The 23,087-nt window shown below is 40.6% G+C and overlaps 1 protein-coding gene across 1 annotated transcript in view; it reads right to left on the reverse strand.

Annotated features, from left to right (window-relative positions):
* Positions 1-23,087, reverse strand: part of clstn2a (calsyntenin 2a) — a 238,536-nt gene that overhangs the window by 131,108 nt on the left and 84,341 nt on the right. The window contains exon 2 of the mRNA XM_033650856.2: positions 6,281-6,403. Within this exon, the coding sequence (XP_033506747.1) occupies positions 6,281-6,403 (123 nt within the window). The remainder of the gene's footprint in view (positions 1-6,280; positions 6,404-23,087) is intronic.

Consider the following 23,087-nt stretch of genomic DNA (forward strand, 5'->3'; position numbering starts at 1 on the left):
TAATTATGATAATGATGATGATGAGCTAGAGAGAGCACAGAGTACCAACAAAGCAGTCAGGCTCACACTCAAAACACGTTCAAGAACATAAAAGACGCTAACTTTGGACTTATTGTAATAAATGCTGAGAATTGTAGTTTCGACAAACACATTCACACCCCTGTGCGCACACACACACACACACAATGTAAACTAACGGACGGGGAAAATCAAACATGTTTTTTCACGGCAGCTGCCTGTGATGACCCTCTCTCGTTTTCATTGTCCATCTGTCTCCGCTATTTTTTCTCTCAGCAATCCATTCTCCTTTTTCCTACATTTTTTTCCCAGCTACTTTTGTTCCTTTACCCTGTGTGAGTTCTGCAGAGGAAACAATGTACCGTAGCACATTATTCTGGTACCATGATGAATGGGGAGAATCTGTGCCTGTTGACTGTGGCCTCGAGATAAAGAATAAGCAAATGAAACTGCCTGCCTGCCTCGTAGCACCCTAGAGTCCACTGCCACCATTCCTCATGCTAATTTGATTGAGAACGCTTGATCAGCACATACTCCTCGACCCACACACCTTTGCTCCAAGGGAGGTGTTGAAGAAGGGGGGCAGAGGATAGAGGGTGCCATCATGGCATGCAGTAATAACAATTTATCTCCAGGATGCCTGTCTCAGCATATAATGTTCAAGTTAGGCCCACTGTGGGTAGTTTACATCAAAGTGAAATGTGGTGCCGCAGGAGAGGGCGAGACTGAGCGAGAGACAGGAAGGAAACGAGAAAAAGAATATATAGGTAAAAAGGTGAGGTGAGGTAAAAAGTAAAGATGAGGGGATATATATGAGGCCTTCGGAGAAGCACGAGTGATGGAGGGCCATGGTATGGAAGAGGGAAAAAAGAATGAGAGAGGAGAACAAGAGAGAAGAGCACAGACGAGTACTTAACAATCCTGGTCCATGTTTCCACACTGCAATTAATGTGGAGCCAGAAGGACAGCCTACTCTTTTCTGCAGTAAAACAAAACCAGTATTGATGAGAGTATCTGTAATGCATAAGTGACTGCCTGGATATGGCCTCGCTAGCAGCTAAGTGTCGAGATGGAGAGAGAGGAGGAGGAAGGATAGTTGGGTTGAGAAAGAAGGAATGTGGCACTTGGTGGAGACACAAACAGTGGCACAGATTGGGATAAAGATTCAAGAGAATAGTTAGAGTCCAAGAAGAGAAGGGGGAGGTATGTGTGCAAAACACAGGGAGAGCTGTAGCAGTAGACAATTGCAAAGGGAGATAAATTGGGACAGAGCTGCTCTTTTGATGGCCATTTTTTTCAGAGTCTCCTTGGTAGCGATTGTATGGGTTTCATTCATTAGACCGCATGCAATGAAAAACAAGGAGAGAAATATCACCAGTCAGCAGCCAGTGCACAGTGCTGCTTTTTCCTCTCGGGCCATATTTCACCCGGTTTGACCTTCTCAAGTCAACAAACCAAGTGTTAATCATGGAGAAAAACAATCAAAATGAATTTCCTCTTTTGTCTGGGTGCTCGTTGCAGAGTAATTAAACCGTCACTGCATCATGGATTTTGGTTGCTGGGGAAAGCAATGTACTGTAAATTACTGTAAGTCAGTACTGCGTGATTACAGAGGAACAATGTTGGTGAGGAGAATCTTCAGCATCTCCACTTTTGCGATATAATTAAAAGATGAATGCATTTTTGCATAATATTTCTGTATATTTGTTTCATGTTTTGGATAATTACATTTTCCTAGACCCCTCCGAAGCATCATTAAATCATCATATACAGTAAAATATTCCACAGTATTTGGGTTACACTGTACAGTATATGTACAATACAGGCCAGTTAAAAGCCCCACGAGCAAAAGCAGAACAAAAGAGCCTTTAACATGGATCCAGGCTTTTCCACACTCCTCAAGGTCAGCTATATTTATCCATTATTTACAGAACAGCTCACATGTAACAGTGAAAAACACTAAATTATGACTGTGGCATTAGAACAAAAAAACACAAAAAAGGGAAACAGAGGGAGAAAAATAGCTGAGTATCATTTTTCCATGGTTGTCAGAGCTGGGATTAATAGGAGCCATTTCGCCATAATGAGCTGTTAAGTGTTAGCTGCCAAAAAGCCTCTTCGTTTGCCTTTGAGTCTCAGAATACTTTGTCCAATTATAATAGCTCTCTCTGTCTCTCTCCTTCCTGTCACTGTCAGCTCTGCTGTACCTGCGTGACGGCTGTCTGATTCCAGCTCTTGTTAGACAACATAATCAGCACCCGAAACAATCATCTGGAGATGAGGTTTATAATGATGTCGTACTGTTATTATTGAGCGTGTACCTGTTCTGTGACTCAACCAGACAACTTTCACTGAGCACCACGCTCCCAGCACCCGGTGTAATGGAAAGCCATTATAGGCTGTGTGTGGCATATTTGCCTCAAACATGAGAAGCATAAAAAGTTGAAACAAACAAGTGTTGTCCTGGAGTTGTTTTTCATGGACTTCTCAGTGATTTTTTATTGGCCTACTAGGCTGTGATAACTTGTTCTTAATAAGCCTCAGTGAGTTCAACAGTAACCAAACTGTCAGTGAATGGAGAGCATCTACAAACCAAATACTGCTGCTTTTGCTATGTGTGACATATTATGATACATTTCTGAAGAATTATACAGATTTAGAGGTTAATTTATGAAGTCAGAACACCAGTAAATGAATAGCACTGTGGCTAGGACCAAAAAAAGTACTATATCTTATAAACGAGTGAAACTCAAGCTGGGTTACAAAGAGAAAAAATATGGTCTTGCTTCTTGTGTAATGTCAATTTTTGTAAATGAAAACTGCGCTTTGTAACTGTTTTAATTGTCAGTTCACCCCAAAATCAAAATACATATTTTTCCTTTTACTTGTAGTGCTATTTATTAATGTATTTTATTTTGGTGTGAGCTGCTGAGTGTTGAAGATATTGGCTGTCAAGATGGCTGCCTTCTCTCAAATATAATGAAACTAGATGGCACCCAGCTTGTGGTGCTCAAAGTATCAAAAAAAGGCATCTGAAAAGCTCAACAGTAATGTCACACGGTCTGTGGATTATCTTGAGTTACCGGGTCATGATTTCTGGAAAGAGACATTGCTGTTGAGTTTTTCAAATCCGTTTCTTGGCAGACAACTCTAAGGCTATTATCTCCAACACTTGACAACTCACACCAAACAACCCAAAACAGTCTAGAAAGATAAATAGCACCACAGGTAAGAGAGAAAACTTTTGATTTTCGAGTAAAGTGTAACTTTAACATCGTAGACAAGCTTGTAAAACAGCTCCCCGGTGTCAGATTAAGATTTAGGCTCAAACATGAGCATTGTCATCATGAAAAGCTGACACAGCTCAGCAATATATTCTTCCACTCTTGAGAACAATCTCTCGGTCAGGTTAAATGGGGCAATTCAACAGCAAGAAAAAAGGATGACACATGGCTTCAATTAGCAGCCGCCGTGAATAGATCCCTGTCAGGGGGAGTGAAGAGGATGTATCTAAACTCGAGACCTGACAACAAGGTTATGAAAATAAATGCAGTTTCATAAACCCTCGTAAGCTTAAATCAGTCAGCTGTCTTCCCACCATCCAGCTCAAATCCCCTGCTATTGTGTATTTAAACCACCTAAAACTCATATAAAAAGTTTTATATTGAAGAACAGCACTTAAAGGGATAGTTTGGATTTTATGAATTAAGTATTTATCCATAGTCAGTTTGTTTTGTTACAGTGGTTGGCAGTTGGCACACCCGCAGTTTGGAGAAGCAGGCAGCAATACGACCACAGGGGCAGGGGCATCACCAAAACCTATTTTAGCCACATGAACAAATCAATATCAGTTTACGTGTACGCTATGTTTAGAATATTGTCACCACTTTACTTTGTTGTCAGACAGCATTGTCCAACAGTGATCTGAAGCTGTTATGTTGCTCTCGTTAAAGCCAGACTAAAAAAAGCAGTTATTTGTACTCACTGAACACAGGAGTTCCTGGGCTACCGCTTCTTTGATCACTTTGTTAATGTTATTGTGTGACTTTGGTGTTTAAAAGGGATAGTTCAGACTCACTTAAGTCACACAACAATACAATTTAACTGACTGAGGCAGCGGTAACCAGCAGCTCCTGTGTTCAGCAAGCTACAAATTGAGCATAGCGTTAGTTCAGGCAGGCTACGTTGTCAAGCTCCGTTTACATCCGAGCTACATCAACTAATCGCAAACAGCCAATAAGCTGGTTCCTTTCTACACAACCAAATCTCAGTCAGGGCACCCTGTTTAGACTGCTTTAGCCTGCCTACTGTCGCTGCTTCCTCTGCAAGCCTCTTCGCAACCCGCCTCCACCCCTGTTCTGTACCTGGGGGGTCTCTTCTTCTGCCTAGGCTTTCCATGTAGGCGCATGGAAGGGCGGTGAGGTTGGCTTACTCTGCCTAAGGCTTTCCTGGCATGCGCATGGAGGACAGAGAGGTGTGCTCTCTCTGCCTTTGGCTTTCGAAGTCAGCGTGTGGAAGGGCTAGGGTTGGGTCGGTATGACAAACAAAAAAAAAAAAAAAAAAAAAACCCGCATCAAGTTGGTAATATCGGATTTTCGCCACTTGGGGGCGCAACTGACTCATTTAAAATAAAAACGACCTTAGGACAACAGAGTGACAGAACAGAGTGACAGTAACAAGTTGTTTCTTTTATTCCTTAGAAATAAATTTTGCAGCTTACTCAATCAGTGCAAACAAGGGTTGCCTCCTTCGTTTGGCTCAAAGCCAAAGTGCTGCCATAGTGGCGCATTCTTTGATTTCGTCGAGACTAAATTGTTCATCATTATCGACTCCCCGTCACTATTAAACAAACTCCAGGCTACAGTAGAGGCCTCGGCGCATGCGCACTCACACCCCCTAGCTCAGTCCCCGCCCCACCCCCACCCCCACCCCCTCTTTCTCCTGCTTGCTGTGCGCTTGGCGAAGAGGCAGACACAGGTGCCCACAGACTCGGGTGTACTATAAGCGGAGCAGACTCTGTGTAAAAATGTCCGTGAAAAATCCCCGCGATGTGAAAAATACATGCCCAACAGTCTTTTGTGTGACACTGGTGCGCGGAGCAGAGTCCGCGCAGCCGTGCTTTGCGCGTACAGGGCTTGCGGACGTCCACTTTTACTGGGCGGACCTCCGTGGTGTCCGCTCTGCGTACGTTCCGCCCGAGTATGCGGTCCGGTCGGTCTAAAAAAAAACACCCGGTCCAAGACGGAGTACCGAACCGAATTGGTATTACCGAGAACCGACCCAACCCTAGGAAGGGCAGAGAGAGGCGCTCTCTTCACCTTAAGCTATCCACACAGGCGTGGGGAGGGTGGAGAGGTTTGCTCCCAGAGCAGCGCCATTAAGTTTTCTTTGACTAAAGTCGTCCTGATTGAATTACTGTTTTTATCAAACGAGTCTGGTGGATTTGATAAGAGCATAGATGGGGAACTGAAACTGTTAGCTCCTTACCTAGCATAATGGGCTGTCTGAGGGAAAGGTAAAAACACTAAAAATAATTTTTTGTTCATTTTCAGACATTTTGCTGCTGCCCGTCCACAGTGGTACATTGTTTAGCTTCCGTGGCAGTACTCCTGCCTGCTTCTCCAAATTGGCGGCATGTAGACTGCCATCTACTGTATGTAATACACTGACTACAGAAAAGTACCTCATACAACTCCACTTCAAAAGATCCAAACTATCCCTTTAAGTCAGAAGGGTCTGACGTTCATGTATTACAACAATTTAGAAGGTTTGATTTTAATCATATACGTGTGGTGGAGCAACTCCGTAGATTCAAACAGTTCAGGTAATCTAATCTTAATTAACACACACAAACTGATATCCATCCACTATAGGATCAAAAAGTTGTGGTACAAATGTAATTATTTACAAACCCTCTTTCTTTTGAGTTTTTTGGGCAATTCTATACATGATGAGAACAAAGCACTCCTAAAAAACAACATTTGTTTTACACTGCTAAGGGTGATAAATGGAATCCAGTCTCCATGACAAACGGTGAGCACAGAGGACTGTTGGATCATCTGTTTTTGTCTCGTGGTGTTAGGTTGCCACAGTTTCCTGCACGCAGTACAGAAGCATCTTTGTCTGTGCCAATGTGTGTGTGAGTCAACGTACATTTGGGAGGTTGTGTATAATGTATGTGCTATACTTTATAAATGTGTGGATACTGTACAGTGGATGTTTTATTTCTGAGTGTGTGTGTGTGTGTTTTTGTTTCTCCTACCAGCATAGGGGACTGGGGCATCCTTGTCTAGAGCTACCAGCGGAGGGTCCAGCAGCACCGTGTCCATGTTCTCTGTGATCACACCATGGTATGATGTTTCTATCCACGGCTTGTGCTTGTTCACTGTGGGAGAGAAGGAAATGCACGTTACAGTTTACAGCATTATTGTAAGGCGTGTTACCATACTTTACATGCTTTGTTGTTTCTTACTGTATCTGAAATGTGCAGAGTCACTCCAAGAGGACTGAGGATGACAAAACAGAGGGCAAGGAAACCTCCAACTTTTAAAAAAAATAATGTTGTGTGATCATGTCTGTGGGTTGTGATAGATCTCTGAGGTTTTTACACATGACAGGAAAACTAATGGAAGTTTGTGTGGGAACATTGTGGGGAAAAATATTGATGTTTGTTGTATAGTTTTACATCTGTGACTGTCTGGCTTTAAAAATTACTCTGTGGTTCTCTGTAGTGCTTTGTTAGAGAGCACAAACAACACAATTCCTCAAGACGAGAAGCCTTTTGCATTAGTATTCCCACTTGTTTTTTCCTCCTTTTTCCTACACTGTAGACTCTCGAAACAAACATGTTAAAAGTGACACATCATGGGCTAACTTCACTATACCAGCATGTCTAGTTAAGGACAACACATTTTGTCTCACTCTCGAGATAGTAAGTGTGTTAGCACATTACAATAACACATGCTGTGTGTTAAATATTTCAACACAAAGACGTGACACTCCAACAGACAGTGTTGGGAAGGTAACTTTTGAAATGTAATAGGTTTTAAATTACTCTTTACCCTGTTAAAAATTTAATAAGCAATTTTACTTACTACATCTTATTACTTTGATTACTTTTCTAAACATATTTTAAACTGCCCACAAAATTTAATGTTGGACTTCCTTGTGGTTGCATTTTCACTGCTTATTAATAAGCTTACACTGTACAGTAATGTTAGAGCCCTTTTCTAATACAAGGAAAATATTGTTGAATTTCCAGCACTGAAAGGCGTTCTTGTCTGACAACATGCCCCCCCTGCCTTGGTGTGGTCGGCTGGTCGCAGGCATGCACGCCTCAGGTTGCGTAGGAAAAATGCACATCGATTCGATCAGCAGATGATAGATGGTGCAAATTCAAACAAGAGACCAAATCAAAAAGAATACTCAAAATTTTTGTTCATACTGCCACAGGCTGCGAGGACAGGCCAACAACACAGGAGCTTGTGAGGATTGGGTCGGCAACTAAAGAGAATCTGTGACCGCACAGCAGCTCGTGTTTCGGCTTGAGGGTCACGTATGTTACTTTGCTACTGGGTTAGCTGCTGAAAAGAGGAGAGTAGCTGTGCGGTGGCTCATTCTTTGGCTCAGTGTGTTTTTTTTCCACAGCAAAATCAAATTGCATCAGAACTTGTAGGTAATCCAAGGATCTTCTATTTCTGGTCTGGTAATGGTGTTACTAACCATCTTGCAATGCGCTAATGTTAGCTTTGCAGTAGAACGTTTTAGTTTGGAGGTGGGAGGGGAAGACAGCATGTTGCCTATTTCGTTATGTGGGCAGCCTTGTTGAGTGCAGTGGCACTGAAAACATTGTAATAAACACAGTTTTAGCTGTATATTTTATTTTCCAAATCTAAGAGGATAGTTAAACATATCATTTGGGTGGTAATGCGTACCGAACCGAAAGCCCAGTACCAAACGGTTTGAAATGAATACATATATTGTTATACCGCTAACTTAAAAACTATGCAGAGACACGTTTTGCTGTCATTTCTGGTCGCGCTAACCTCTCTGCTGGCCTGGGCAGGTTGAAGAAAGGCATGTGTCTCCTCACCAGTGGCTACAGTGGGCTACACAATGGGCATTTTATACCAACTCAAGGACTGAATCAAGTCTTTGCAGCAAAGCCTGAAATTCTAATACCTTGACTTAGTCGGGAAAACAACAGCAGGCTAGAAAATCTTTAAAATCCTTGTTACATCTATAAACACTTATTTTTAGATAGAGTTCTAGACTACAGGAGCCATCCAACTCTGTGAAGAGCTCTGTGTTTTGACCTCAACATCTTTGCCCTTCCTCAAGCACCATCATCCTTCTCTATAGTGCATTTTCATTGTTTCTTTTTCTCTCCTTCACTCTCTCTCTGTTGGTGTTTCTGTGTCTGTGCTAGTGTTCTACAACACGGAGAATTCAACCACCCTGCAATAAATGTGATTGAAAGGTCGGGAGGATGAGCCGGAGATTAAAGCAGATCAGCATCACATGTAGTTACTCGCACTGTAAATTAAACTTCCTCCCACTTTCCCGCTGCAGAGCTGCACATGTAGATAGAGACCGGTGTACAAGCCACAACAACCAAATGTGCATGTGCAGTTTTGTGTACACACAGACACACACACATAAATGCACACATATCTCTAGTGTACAAGTGTCACTCTCCGTGGGGACCTGGGATGTCAACTTGACCTTTCGATCCACTGAAGAGGAACGCTTTGTCTCATGCCAATGAGCAGATGACATGTCCAGCTGGCAGCGATTTAAAATGCATCAAACTGTTCCTAAAACCTTCTCACAGCTTTTCATCTGTTTGGACAAATTTCAGTAGTTTTGTCCCACTATTCCATTTTCTCCCTGCGTGTCATCATACTCAGTATAAAGAAAGGGGTCAAAGTTAAAAAAAAAAAAAAAATAGTAATAATAAAATAAGAAATGAGGTAAGCTTGTACAAAGAAAATATTTCTTTGAAGGAATGAAATGTGAAAATATAAATAACCTTGGCAACTTACTATCAACTGGGGACAAAACTATTTTCAGTGGTTTGTATTGATTTTATTGACATAAAACACAATATACCGATGGGATGAAATATTACCAAAATACAACGATTGTGCCTTTGTATTACTCCACATTCACACTTGCCTTCTACTCCTTCAATTCACTGACAGAGACCTACTGATTATTTTAGATGGGACTCTCGCCCCGCTGAGACAGAGTAGAGAGTGGATTATAGGGAGTGAGAGAGAACCACAAGGGAAGACATTATTCATACAAGGAGTTTCATCTCATGCTCATGCAGGAGATAGAAAGCACTGCAGCAAACAGCATGACACTGCTCTGCTGGATAGTGGAGAGCGAAGGTCTGTCTTAGATTGGTGTTTAGGCATCTTTACACCTGGGGTATTTTACTTGCAATCAAGGAAAGTCGGTGCATTAAAGCGTACTACTAGCACATACACTTTTATGGTTGCATTGTACTGTAGGTACAGCTTCTCTCGTCTGTGTCGGTAAAAATTTCCACCCAAAAGCAGACGTGAAATGAACTGAAACAATCTTATGAAGAGACTCTTCAAAACCAAGAACATACTAGACTGCGGCACTGAGGTGACTATAAAACAAACTATAAAAATGGACATTATTCAAGTGAGTCTTTGTTTCTGTGCGCTTGCACCTGCCAGGGTATACATAATAATCCATTGTGCTCACAAAGCATTTCATTTACATTTGGAGATGTCTTCAGTAACTCTAATAGCAGCCCTAAGCTACTGCAGTTTACTCATGGATGGAGAAGGTTCAATTTCTGGTTCAAGGTCTTACATTTATCCCGAACAAATACAGTAGTGGTGGTTGCAGAAGCAGAGCTGTGACTCTTTAAAGGGTTTCTAATATAAGAGCACTTTTGTAGAAAGAGCACACATCAGACCATGGAAATGGGCTATTTCCAAAATGGTTTTCTTGACATGTAGTGCTGTAAAGCCATTAGTGATGCGTTTAAGGCATTCATCCTTGACATCCTTCTACTGAGCCACAGCGATGAAACAAAAATTGAGGTACGCTTGCATTCGAAAAGGAAAAATTGCAGCCAGGAGCAGCTGCCTTAACAAAGTCAGACCTGCTAAATGGTTTTCCATAAGATCATCTCTGAAACTGAAACTAAGAGTCTACAGCCATGCTCTGTGAGGCCTCACTAAATTAATGTGCTTATGTTGTTAGACTATTTTTATACAAAAGATAAGGGTGAGAATTATATTTCCACAGTAACTGAGAAGATCTTTAATTAATAAAAGACAATAAACAAATGCTTCCTATTTGAAAACCTATTGTATATTAGCAGTCAGCCACCTGAGTAGAAACCATACCTTTATTTCTAGTGTCGTCTACCATGAGCCTCTCCACAGCTCTGGTTACACTGCACAAGTCCTAAGCGGCTAAAGAAAAAATGAGGCTAATGTGGAAGTGTGAAAAACTGTAGTTCCTTGAATGGCCACTTGAGGCTGGCTCCAGAAGCAAGTCAATCCCCATAGATGGCCATGTTAAAATGCCTAACTTTACAGCAGAAATAAACATGCTTACAGCCTGGTACAAAAAACGGTTTTGGTCTCTATGGATAATTTAAACTTCTAACTGTAGGGGGTAAATTTTATAACTCACCTGTTTACATTTTATTAAGGCTTAAAGTTCCGCTTGTTTGAGGGTGGGGCCGCTTTGAGTGACAGGCTGTCTGTAAGGCATCATTACAGTCTATAGCCTCTGCCCCACTGCAGAAAAAAGTACTAGAATCTGCTAACATCTGGCTTTTTAACGTAATGGGAAAGGTTACAAGTAGGATTCACACTCATACAACCCCTGGTAAAAGTGCTTAATTTAGCGCGAGATGCAATAACATGGCACAATCAAATACCATCCACCTCTGCCCAAGCAGCACTCAAACATTAATCCAAATTAGTCTGTGCTTAGTTTGAAAGAGACTGAATAGCTAAGAGATACAGTATATAAGAAGAAGTAACAACCCTGAAGTTTTCACAGGCCTCCATGCTGCTTTCTGCTGTTTACTAACCTGTTTTCCAGGATGTCTGTGACACCAAACATAACATAAAAAAAAAAAAAAAAAAACATACACAGAAAGGTGTAGCCTACTCCTCTGCAGCAGAGCCATGAACACAACTCTGGTCTGCTGGCAATGATAAAAGAGTCTATTGCCTATTCCTGCCGAAAAAGCCTGCATACATGTGCTAATTTCGGTGGAAAAGGAGTGTAAGAGTCCGTTCCATCCCTTGCTTATCTACAGTTCCATCCTCTCGTCCAAATATGGTCACTTCTGGCTCCAAAATTTCAGATGGCAATGGCTGAAATGCCAAATTCTAGGCTTCAAAACATCAACCTACAAACCAATGGGTGACGTCACGGTAGCCATGTCCATCATTTATACAGTCTATGGTCCTATCCCATAGCTCTCGTGGGATCAAAGACCACGCCCCAGCCTTCATTTAACAGCCTTGCTATACACTTAATAAAAAGTACAGTTAAGGCTGATGGTCATTCATTTGCAGGTATTTGATCCTAAACCAAAATATTGGATACATTTTTAAAAACTGTCCCGATGATGATGCTCAAGGAAAAGTGAGAGTAATACCAAAGATGTTAATATTCTTCCTGAGGGGAACACAAACACGTGTACCAAATTTCACAACAATCAAGCTAACTGTTCTTGAAATGTTTTATTAAAACCACAAATTTGAACCTCATGCTGCTGCTAGAGGAAAAGTTTGAGGATTACCTCAGTCACCAGTCATAATCTTCTGGGTACCATGAATGTCGAGACAGAATTTGATGGCAATCCATGTGACAGTAGTTCAGATGTTTAGACCAAAGTAGTGGACTGAGCAACCAACACAAAGGCATCGGCATCTGTGGAGCCATGCTGTATAAACACCATTGTTGCAGCATATGGTTCCTGCGATATTGAGGTCTCAAGTGCCACTGAATGTAATATTCAAGGCGTCTTTGTCCATTTCCTAAGAACCATCTGCAGCCATTACAGCGTCAGGATGCACATTATGAAGGACTAATTCATTTAGTAGAAGAAACAGTCCAAAAGTGGCTCTAGTACAGCACTGGATAAAATCTGATGTGACAGTAATATAGCAGCACAGAACCCCAGAAACAAGATTGTGCTTTCCTGTAAATAACATTACTGCGGGGGATTGTCAGCTTGTCCATCCTGCTACTGAAATCAAAATATCTGTTAGTGTCCTCCCCTGGGACTGAGGCTCATGAAAACATATTACTGTAGCGACACAGGCGGTTGATAATCTACAATATATTTAATTTGGGTCCCAGCTCATATCCAAAAAGACACTGCATTACTGTGATATGTAATGATCAATTTCAAGTCATGTCAAATCCATTTCTTGCAGCATTTATTTGATAACATGATGTTGCAGTGGAACAGATGTAATCCCTCCCTTCCCGTGAGGCAAAATAACAAATAACAACTAGAAGACAAAGAAGCGGAGACGAAAAAGACAAAAAGAAACTTTTAAAACTAGGGATAAAAAGACGATGTAGAAAAAGATAAAAATGAAAAGCTAGACGGAAGAAGACATCACATTAAATTCTGTCTCTGAAAGTTTTGAGATGAGATTTAATAGATGTTATCTGAAAGTAAGAAAATGGCATGCCAAAGCTGAGGAGCCAAGACTTATCCCTAGATTTTGGAACAACCAGGAATCTTTCCTGAGCAACCAACCTTGCAAATTTGCTAATGGTGAGGTAATACAACCTGCACAGAAAAACCAGTACAATGGAAAACCTCTCTGCTTCTCATGCAAATTACATGAGGCACTTGACAATCTATTTAGAATTTAGAGGTTCTCTAATGCAGTGTAAATCATAAATATCCCTCGACAGGAGGGGAAAGTGAGATAATGTACACTACGCACATAATAAAAAAAATGTGAGAGGCGGATGAAAGAAGTGGAGTGGATCAGGGAGCTAAGAATAGAAAAATAAGGGAAAAAACAGTCCCACGGGGTGCATCACAATTTCAGTAATATAACAGAATAATGACAAAACCTCAGTGCTAATGAAAGATGAGGCAGCAGACTGAGCATGTGCAAATCCACAGTGACCTCCCTGTGCCCTGCTAGAATGAGCAGTAATTAAACTTGGGTGAGCCCCAACACACACACACTCTTATTCTCTTACCTACGAGTGTCCTCAGAAAGATACATCTTGATGTTAATGGGTGACTTGTTGACACAATTTGTGTGATTGTGGACCTCTACGCCACGATTACTCAACACCAGAGACAAAAGTAGATCATAAAGATGGATTTACTGCATTAACAGTAGCAACAGAGGACACTAAGGGAAATGTGAAAGAACATGATGGAAGTGATTTAAAGGAAGGACATGAAAGGGTTAACCAGGAGAAGAGAGCAACAAAGAGGAAGGGAACATAAGAAGCAGCCATACTGGAGGGGATGGGATGAGTAGGGAGAGATAATGGCGGAAAGGAATCAGAGAGGAAATGGGGCAATTGAGGGTAAAAGGGAGGGCAGGCATAGCAGGCACTTCCTGTATGAAGAACAGTCTGCCGCCTGTAGGACCTCACAAATCCTCCAATTTATTTTCCTGTTAAAATATTAAATTGAATTTCTAATGGAAAGATCACACATCACCAAATAATAGCACTGATCCAAGGGGGCTCCATGCCATTTCATGTAAGGAAAGACCTTGCAGAGGCCTCCAAAAATAATGATTTAGGACAGGACTTTGAGACGCCAACGCTTTGATGGTGATGAGACGATGAGGTCCCAATAATAAAATCCCCCCTGGTTAGCAGAAGAAAAAAAAACTGAAGACACAGGAGGAAGGACAATCACACCATCAGGTTTGTGTTATCACTGTAGCCTTCATATCAAAAACAAGCTTTGGGTGAGAACTTGGATGGACAGTACAAAAGGTCGACAGATATTGGATTTTTAAAGGCCAATATAATAGCAATAGTTTGGAACAGGGAAAAGCCAATATCAACCCCCCAACACCCCGCGGAACAAACTTGACAGTGTTGGAAATGAAAAATCTTTGACTTTTTAAGAAACTGTTAATTGAACATCTAACTAATAAATACTAGGGCTGTAAACTTTTAGTCAGTTGGTCGATTGTTTGTCAATATGCTCATGTCAGACCAAAGTCTCATTGGTCGGACAATGTCGTGTTATTGTGGACACACAATGTTACCAGGTAGAGTGCAGTCAGTGCATTGGGGCAATTTAGTTAATTTAGAGATAACCTGTGCACATTTTTTCCTCCATCGACCAATCGATTGGTAGAATTTCAGTCAACAAGATTTTTTTTGGGTTGATTACAGCCCTAATAAATACCTGAATAATTAAATAAATCTGGATCACAGAATATCAAACTGAAAGTAATTAATAAATATGGTACTGAACATTAAAAAAAACTAGGTGAGAGTGATTTTTATTTCTTTAAGCTATTAATTTTCCTCAAAGTGAGTCTAAGATTTTTAGGAACAAAATAACACTTCTCCGACTTTGTGTACGAAGCCTCCATGCAAACAGTGATCAGAGACGGGCAGTATGTCTGGCACTTGTACTTGAAATATGTATTTCAATTACTTTTGAGTATTTTGTAATGATATCTGACTGTAAAAAAAATAGAGTGGAGTCATCTTATTTCTTTAAAATACTTTCTCAATGATCCATTTAACATAAAAAACAAGACTAAGTCAAAACCTATATGGATGGACTGTATGAAATGCAAAAGGGCTTTTAATGAGAAACAAGAGCTTTTAATTTGAAACAGGAAGTGGCAGCATTCACTGAGTCAGACTCACAGACTTTTGCTCTTGCGCTGGACCTGCTGTTCCAGGTCAGCTTAATGTAAATACATGTTAAAATGAGAAGCAATACACTTAGACACAGTCACATGGCAGAGGAGACCTGCTTTAACACAGCTAACCATCAGCTACTACCGGAGCCAAGCTCTTCAAATACTGACAGTTTGTAAACTCCCTATTGGCGCCAATTATTCCGCCCAAACAATAAATCGGTCAGTCCTTCAAAGTGATTTGATGTAATGTGATCTGAAATGTGATGTCTCTGATTGGAGTCTGGTAATGGATGTTTGTCACTCTTCAGTGCCAGTTATCAAATTACAGAAGAAACTAAATACAATCATTACAAAAAAGAGTAAAACAACTCCATATTAATCAGTTTTGGTGTTGTTTTCATGCAATCTAATTTCAACCACAGTTTTGCCGTCTAGACATGAAGCTCAGAAATAATGCCCTTCTCTTCTTTCTATTCATTTCTGGCTTCATTAACAGAACAAGAATAAAGAGTTACTGACTTGCATTCAATTATTGTTAACTGACTGCATGTTAATTTCACAGAAATTCAAAGCATGAGAGACAATTTGAATTATCTCGCAAAAGAAGATTACACATTCATTTGCTACATTTGAGAAAACAGGAGTCTCCCATGACACCCTGACGGCTATCACAATATTAAACCATATCTTTTATCCTGGGTTTCTCTAATGAGGCAGTTTAAACAAATAACCTCATTCAAGACTCGTCTCTTATATGGATGTGTCCGTGTGGGGAAGTGTTTATGATGCTGTTAGTTTAACAGTAAAAGCAGAGAGAGAATAAAACTGCAGATTCAAAGCAATTCAGCTCATTTAGGATATTTAGTGGATATACATGTGGGTGATAATTGCTTCAGTGGTGAACAGTGATTGTTATTGCACTGCACCTCTACCATTAATTGACAGCAATTTAACCTAAGGATTTAAGGATTTTATCATGTGTAGCAGTTACAATACAGCATGAGCAGATATGATTAATACAAGACGTTAGTGTGTCTGAAAATATACTCGGCATAACTCTTCAGATGTCAGTTTTTACAGAAAAACACCTCCAACAACTTTATATTTCTGGTTGCTGCCAATCAACGATGCAATTAGATACTCAGTAATTCCTTGAGGGGAGTTATATATTTTCTTTAAAGCCGCACTGATCTACAATATATTTCATATTAACAAGGGTAATGTAAAAGGGTTCGCTTGTAGTGACAAACCCACAGAAAATCACCCAAATCTGCAGTTGCCCTCGGCTCTATGGAGCCTTTTAGCATCTTATCACTCAGTGTTTTGCTTGCCGACTGTAGCTGGAGAACATAGTGTAGCATTCAGCAGCTAAAGAGCCACATGTTGTTCTCAAATACATCAGTTGATCCAGACTCTAAATGAAGGCTAATGTGTATGCTGGATGTGCACAGTGGTCAGTAAACAAAAACTGCACTCAAGTAAATATTTTGTTACTTTATGATTATATGAACTCAAGCACAAGTTAATGTATAAACAAAAAGAAAAGTAAAAAAGCATCTGGTAAAAAAGCCTTAAATGGTGAGTAACCTTACTAGATCTTTTCTCCCTCCCTCTTTCTCAACCCGACTGGTGGAGGCAGATGGCTGCCCACCTAGAGCCTGGTGCTGTTCACTGTTCCTGTCTCTTAAAAAGAAGTTTTTCCTCGCTGAAGTTGCCAAGTGCTTGCTCATGGGGAAACTGTTGGGTCTCTGTAAATGAAATTAAAGGGTATGGTGCTAGACCTGCTCTACAGGGAAAGTGTCCCGTGATAACTTTTGTTATGATTTGACACTATGTAAAGTGACTTGGCTTAATTTGACTAGATGCAATTTTTATCATCAGTGAATTACATTAATTGCCATTAATGTGCCATACCCAGAGACAAATGACAGAATACATGCTGTTTAGCTCGGTTCAATCTCTTCAAACAAATCAGCCACAAAAAAACTTCTATCATGAGTGAAGCAGAGCAGAGAGCTGCTTCTGGGAAGCTTTAGTGCGTCTGGTAGAATCATAAGCATCGTTTAGAGAGGCTGCGATGAGCTCTGGTGTTCAGATTTAGGTAGGGGGGAATGCATGCTGACAGCGAAACAGTCTTTGACACAACAGAATTGCGATGCAGCTGCGCCCGGTGGAATCCAGGTGTTATTGAATCCTCAAAGGAGAAGCTTTAACACAGTCTGCATCGTGTTTTGTCTCAGTGTCCACAACAAAATCCTCTGTTTCATTCGTGCTGCGACAGTAGGTTATCTTAAGCTCACTGTCGGACAATCACTGTTGTGAGTGTGAGCTCAGCTTAATTTAAAAGTTATATACATGTACAGCTAAATATATTAGCATAAGTAGCGAGAATTACATATATTTTATCAAAACTACTCTTAGTTGTAAAAATTTCTTTAAAAATCTTTTTTTACTCAAGTACTGTTACCCACCACTGGATGTGTAAATAGGCAACTTGGTTTACGCATTTGGCAGAAACACTTTACAGGGATATTCAACGTCAGGTGTCTATAAATTAACGCAGCTTTCACCAAATAAAACCCTGATTGGTTTCCTCCTGTTTATAGCCTGCCAATCATCATTCGGGGTCCTCAATAAAAGGAGCACGCCTAGAACGTTCCTTCTCTCTGATCCTCTGCTCTCAGACTGTCTGAGCTGCTGCTGCACTGTTTAAGAAACTTGTTAAGAATATTAAACATATGTGGTGGGAGGTTGAGGACAACAGGTGAGTTTGTGTACCCTATACATTTTTACTCATGTAGTTATTTTGTGTCTAAATACACTAGGTTTATTGGTTTGTGCCACCCTTTTATTTGTTTTGGTAGAGCTTAATTAGGCCTGGTTTTGTTACATTGATTTTATTTGTTTGGCCCAACCCCCTTGTCCCATCCTCCACCACATTTGGAGAACACTGTGTTAAGATTGCTAAGTTTGTAAATAAATCACTTTGATTTTTTCACTTCAACTTTGACTTCCTCAAATCATTTCATTGCTGGGTTATTGTCTCCTTTTGTCTCCCATTTTCAAAAGTGGAAATAAGACATCATCATCAATTTTACTACTTTAAGGCTGACCTGAATGCTTCAAAGCTTCGATTGTTGCCATAACAATCGACGTAAAAATCAGTATGCTCTATTTTCATATGTAAATATTACGGCTGTCAAGCAATTAAAAAAACTAATCTAATTAATAACATGCTCTGTGATTAATTAGGCAAAATTAAGGCGTTATTTTTGACAGCCCTAATATATATACTGCCCCATTACCCCCCAAAAATCTCATAAATATGGAAATAGTTATCCGACATAATTCAGTACCAATCAGCATTAATTATTTTTAGTTATTCTCAGACAAGGACGTATAAACTAAGTGATAGTTTTTTGACTCCGACTTGCTGTCATCTAACGTCAGCTGAAAATGAACAGTCTGACTACAAGACAGGCTTACAGGTACACTAGCAAGATGTCAAAAACATCAGTTTCAACATTTGCTAAGATGAACCTCAAGTGCCAGATATGCCAAAGGAAACTGGTGTCACAAACCCACATCGAGCTTGGCAACTCACCTGAACTCGTTGGGTAACAGCTTAGCCATCCTGCAAAGTATTTTTTTTTCTGGCTATTATGGCTAATGGCAAACCTGCATGCAAACAAAGTGGCTAATTGAGACATTAGTTAAGGTGCATCTAAGCTTCAATTCATCAAGAACATTTCTCCTTGATGCCCAAAACTAATCTTCAGGACAGCCTTGTACAGCTTCTTTACTTTATCTTTACTGTCCTGATTTCTCTCTCAGAACACCGTCATTGATTTGTTTGTTTCAGGGACCAGAAAGCATTCCTACCTGGAGCGACGACTTGCTCGCAAAATACAGTATTTGGTGCAAGTTGAACAATTTATAGACCATTCATCTATGGGTTTCCAGACACGCTCGAAGACACCAACATATACAGTAACACAACTGTTAAAAGCATTCACAGCAATGGCTGAGAAGGGAGCAAACTACAACAGCAGTAGATTAGGCATGAGAAACTCCAACACCCAGGAGAGGAAGGGGACAAAATCATTACATTATGTCCATAATTACTATGAGCATCAACACTGACTTTTACAGTCCCAGCGCTGAAGTGTAAGATGCAGTTAGCAAGAACAGAGTAATTAGGCATATTGACTGCTGCGAATAAGTCCTGCACTTTAAACAGAACTAGGTTAGAGCTGGCCAGTGGGTCATTTTCAGAACATAAAGTCTTCCCACTCACTCTCTCCCAGGACCCTACCTCCTTGTACAGTTAGATTTGCAGGCAGTGTTGTTGTTTTTAAGTGTTGGGTTTTTTTCCTCTTAACAACTCATTAAAAGGGCCATAAACTCTGATCTCCACCAACCACGAGCCATAAAGCCCCCCCCCCCAGTTGTGAAGACAATTAGTTTACAGAGATTTTGATTTAATTTGGCTTTGCCCACAATCCCATCAAGACAATTCAGAGGATGCTTTCCTATCCAAACAACAACGTGTGAGATACAGAAGTGCCATAATTGCATTGCGACATACAACTCCCTCCTTTTGCTTTTCTCCAGTCTGGTGCTGACTGCATCAAACAAACTGAGGAGGGGAGCAAAGCCACTGTGTTTAATTGGCATCAAATCTTTTACACGCGCAAGTGCAACGTCTATAGGCATGTGAGAAAAAATGTGGAGATATAAAGGAGGACTAGGGTATCACTTGGGTTTTTTCCTAAACCGATGCTGGACTGAAGCTTTTGATTATTAACAAATTCACCTAATAAATAAAACCTAACCCAACTACAATAACATAACAGGACATAACAGCGTAACATGACAGCAAAATACATTTGGAGTTTGGATCAGCTGTCTCCCAGCAGCCACACATTCCTCCATTATCTGTTTAGGAGCAGCTGAGATTGTCACTACATGGAGAATAGCTGGTCCACCTTAACAGTCCACCTTAAGTGAGCCAGGTCAGGTTTCCATGAGAGGCTAACCCCACTTGCTAACTTCATTTTTGGTTTGGTTCTTGAGGGTGTATTGCATTTGTTCGCTGACATATAGCCACACAGTTTAACTTCACACTCTCTGCTCCGGTCGCCACAGCCTCACTGTCACGCATCACAGTCAAACACACGTCCTGCACCGTAATCTAGGTTGTGATTCGGTCCAGTGGGTACTGGTCATATAGGAAATGGAGCCTCATTGGCACTGGGTTTCAGTACCCAACTCACCGCTGACACACAGTGCAAGCGTGTGAGTGTGCTTATACGGTAGATGGCCGTGGACAAAACCTATGGAGAACAAATTAAAGAATCACATGGAGAAGTTAATGAGAGAACTGATTTACCTACTGCTGAAAAAAATACATATAATCACAGAGGAATGCAAGAAGGAAGAGGGGATATAGGGTAGAAAGTTAATGGTCTGTGGTGGTATTGTATCTCCTCGTGAGCGTGAGATGAAACTCAGCAGGTTTCTAATTCTGGTGGATCTGATGAGTCAGCAGAACCCTATGGAGACTATGGAGGGTGAGTGGGTGGAGTTGTTACAGAAAATGACAACAATTTGAACCAGAAAAAAAACCTATTATCCACATCCAAAACACAGAGAGGGGCAATCTGTGCCCTGCTGTCGGTTACTATATGACACACAGGATTTACCAGTCAGACACACAGAAACAGACAGGCCACAGTACATCACAGATTGAAGGCTCACCTTGAGGACCAAGACACGATGCATAAAATAACTGTATAACACATAACAGACTAGACATAACCATCATCAGCATGGGTAACCTTCAGCTTATGAAAGCGTGGCTTTCATCTGAAAGACTTATGAGAGCTTCGATGTCACTTAAGACAGAAGACAAGTCTGACACCTCGGTTGATTCAACGGATATGCTATTTGCATTGCATTGCACCAATTCTTTGAAAAATAATTGCCATCATTACACTTTTAAGCAAACATTGCAATTTGTTTAACTCCCTGATTAGGGCTTTTTTTCTGGTGGTGGCATTTCCTGACGCCAGAGCCAAAGCGATACCCGGGGAGTCTCAAAATGTCAATTGTTTGCCATTAGAGTGCTTGGCATTCACTATAAGGAAAGACTGAGCCCTGCTGAGAGAAATTCAGTGTGCCTGCCCTCCAGAATTGCACTCAATAATAAACCTTATTTGTTTTTCTTCCTTGTCTGCCTCTCCTACTTGTTATGAACCATTTGTTTGACTTACAGTACAATGAGAGAGGGAGGGCGCGTGTCTTGGATAACCAGCAATGGCTCTGATTAGTTTCTGCAGAAAAAGAGATGCAGAGTGCTCTGAGTGATGGCTTACTGTCAATTAGTTTCACTGAGTGGGCCAATGAAGGGGCACAACAGAAGGATTTGAAAGGAGCGAAATGAAAGTGGAGTGCAGGGAAAAGGACAACAAAGAGAGAACAGAGAAGGGGACGGGAGGGAGGAGGAGGGAGGAGGTGATATCTCCATTAACAGAAAGCAGCAGGCGGCGAGAGGAGCTGTGGTGAGGAGAAACGGATGGCAGTGTGACTGACTGGATTGAATAAGAAACAGTTCCACTCTGCAGACTTGAGCCTCATGTGGTGATCAACCAACGTAAACAGCCTACCATTTGCACTTATTTCAACTCACTTCAAACACGACAATCTGCTGAGTGTCAAAAAAACTTTAAATGGAAATTCCACGCCCTGACTGGCCGCTGTGAGTGATTCCTCCATCTGTTTATGTCTAGTTTTGCACCATATATTCAGTGACACTATTTTACACCTTCAATGCAAAGCAGACATAAAAGACTATGAGAACAAATGTTGACAGTTTGAATAAATTTATAAAGTGTGGAAGGGTTATAATCCCCAGCAAGGAAGACATATGTGACAAGACTACAATGAGTGTGCCAGTTCATCACATGATATATCAAATGAACGGTTAATGGAAAACACTTAAATCTATTTAGTGCTGTCTGCATTTTGTTTACATAATCAAAAATATTTTCATGATGCATCTTTTGATAATGTTTGTTTTGTTGCAGTTTCAATCAGGCAGTTTCAGTTCTGGTTTCAGGTTTTTGGACATTTTTTGAAGTTGTTTTATGAACAAACATGATCTGCAGCAGACTGTTTCCTCTGAGGGGGTGAAAAGAAGCTCTTTATATCTCCAATTACACCGAATATGTGTTGACACCAACAGGGAGCAATCTGGACTCCATTTTGTAACTGTCAGTATTTATGGTTTCATTGAAATGCTGCACTGTTAAACGGCGAATATTTTAAGAGGTGAGAAAATAAAATGCACCTCAAGTTTGCTGAAATGGCTGCTATGTGAATCTATGTCAATGTGACAAAATTACAGAATTAATCATGCATCAGTAACTCTGAAATATCTTTCAGTTTAAAGTGCTTTAACTTACAGTACCGTCAAATTTATGAATTAAATCATTACCAAACATTGATAATTAACTGATGCTCATCAACAACTCATGAATGAATTTGTTTCCTTTGGCCCATGTGTACTATTTTGTCAGCTACGCTCCATTTCCTGGTTAGGAATGGGTTCCAATCACTAGTTTTCATTTGGGATCTGGGTCCCAGTTGGCAAAATACCAGACCTCTTATAAGATGATAATAATAATCACAGGCAGCAGATACTGTCAATTCCATATTGACTAAAATGAAATTTTCATGTGTTCTCTGACAGTCAGTGTCTCTGCTCAGCCAAATATCAATTATGAGTGAACAGTAACATCACTATCAGCATCAGTTAACAACCAGCAGACTGGTGACTTGTGCATTGGGACCTCCAGTATTTGAAACAAGTGACTTGTGGTGGGAAAAGGTGTAAAAGTAAGTAGGTCACAGCTGTTGCTTCAGGGTTTTAGAAAACCAAAATTTCATAAATTGTCATCCTGGCTAATTGTCATCTCCAGGTTGTAGTCAACATTAATTGGCTTCAACTCAAAGCTTTTCAACAGAAGGTGCTAACAGCGGCCAGTTGCACCAGCTATACATAGTAACTTCTCTCTTAAATGAGAGTGCAAAGTCCACACTAAACGATGTGCTGAAACAAGTTTGATCATAAAGCTGTCTTGATGTTCGGTGCACCACAGACCACACAAGGTTTAT

The sequence above is a fragment of the Epinephelus lanceolatus genome, chromosome 12 (genome assembly GCF_041903045.1).
Source record: "Epinephelus lanceolatus isolate andai-2023 chromosome 12, ASM4190304v1, whole genome shotgun sequence".
NCBI classification, from domain to species: domain Eukaryota; kingdom Metazoa; phylum Chordata; class Actinopteri; order Perciformes; family Serranidae; genus Epinephelus; species Epinephelus lanceolatus.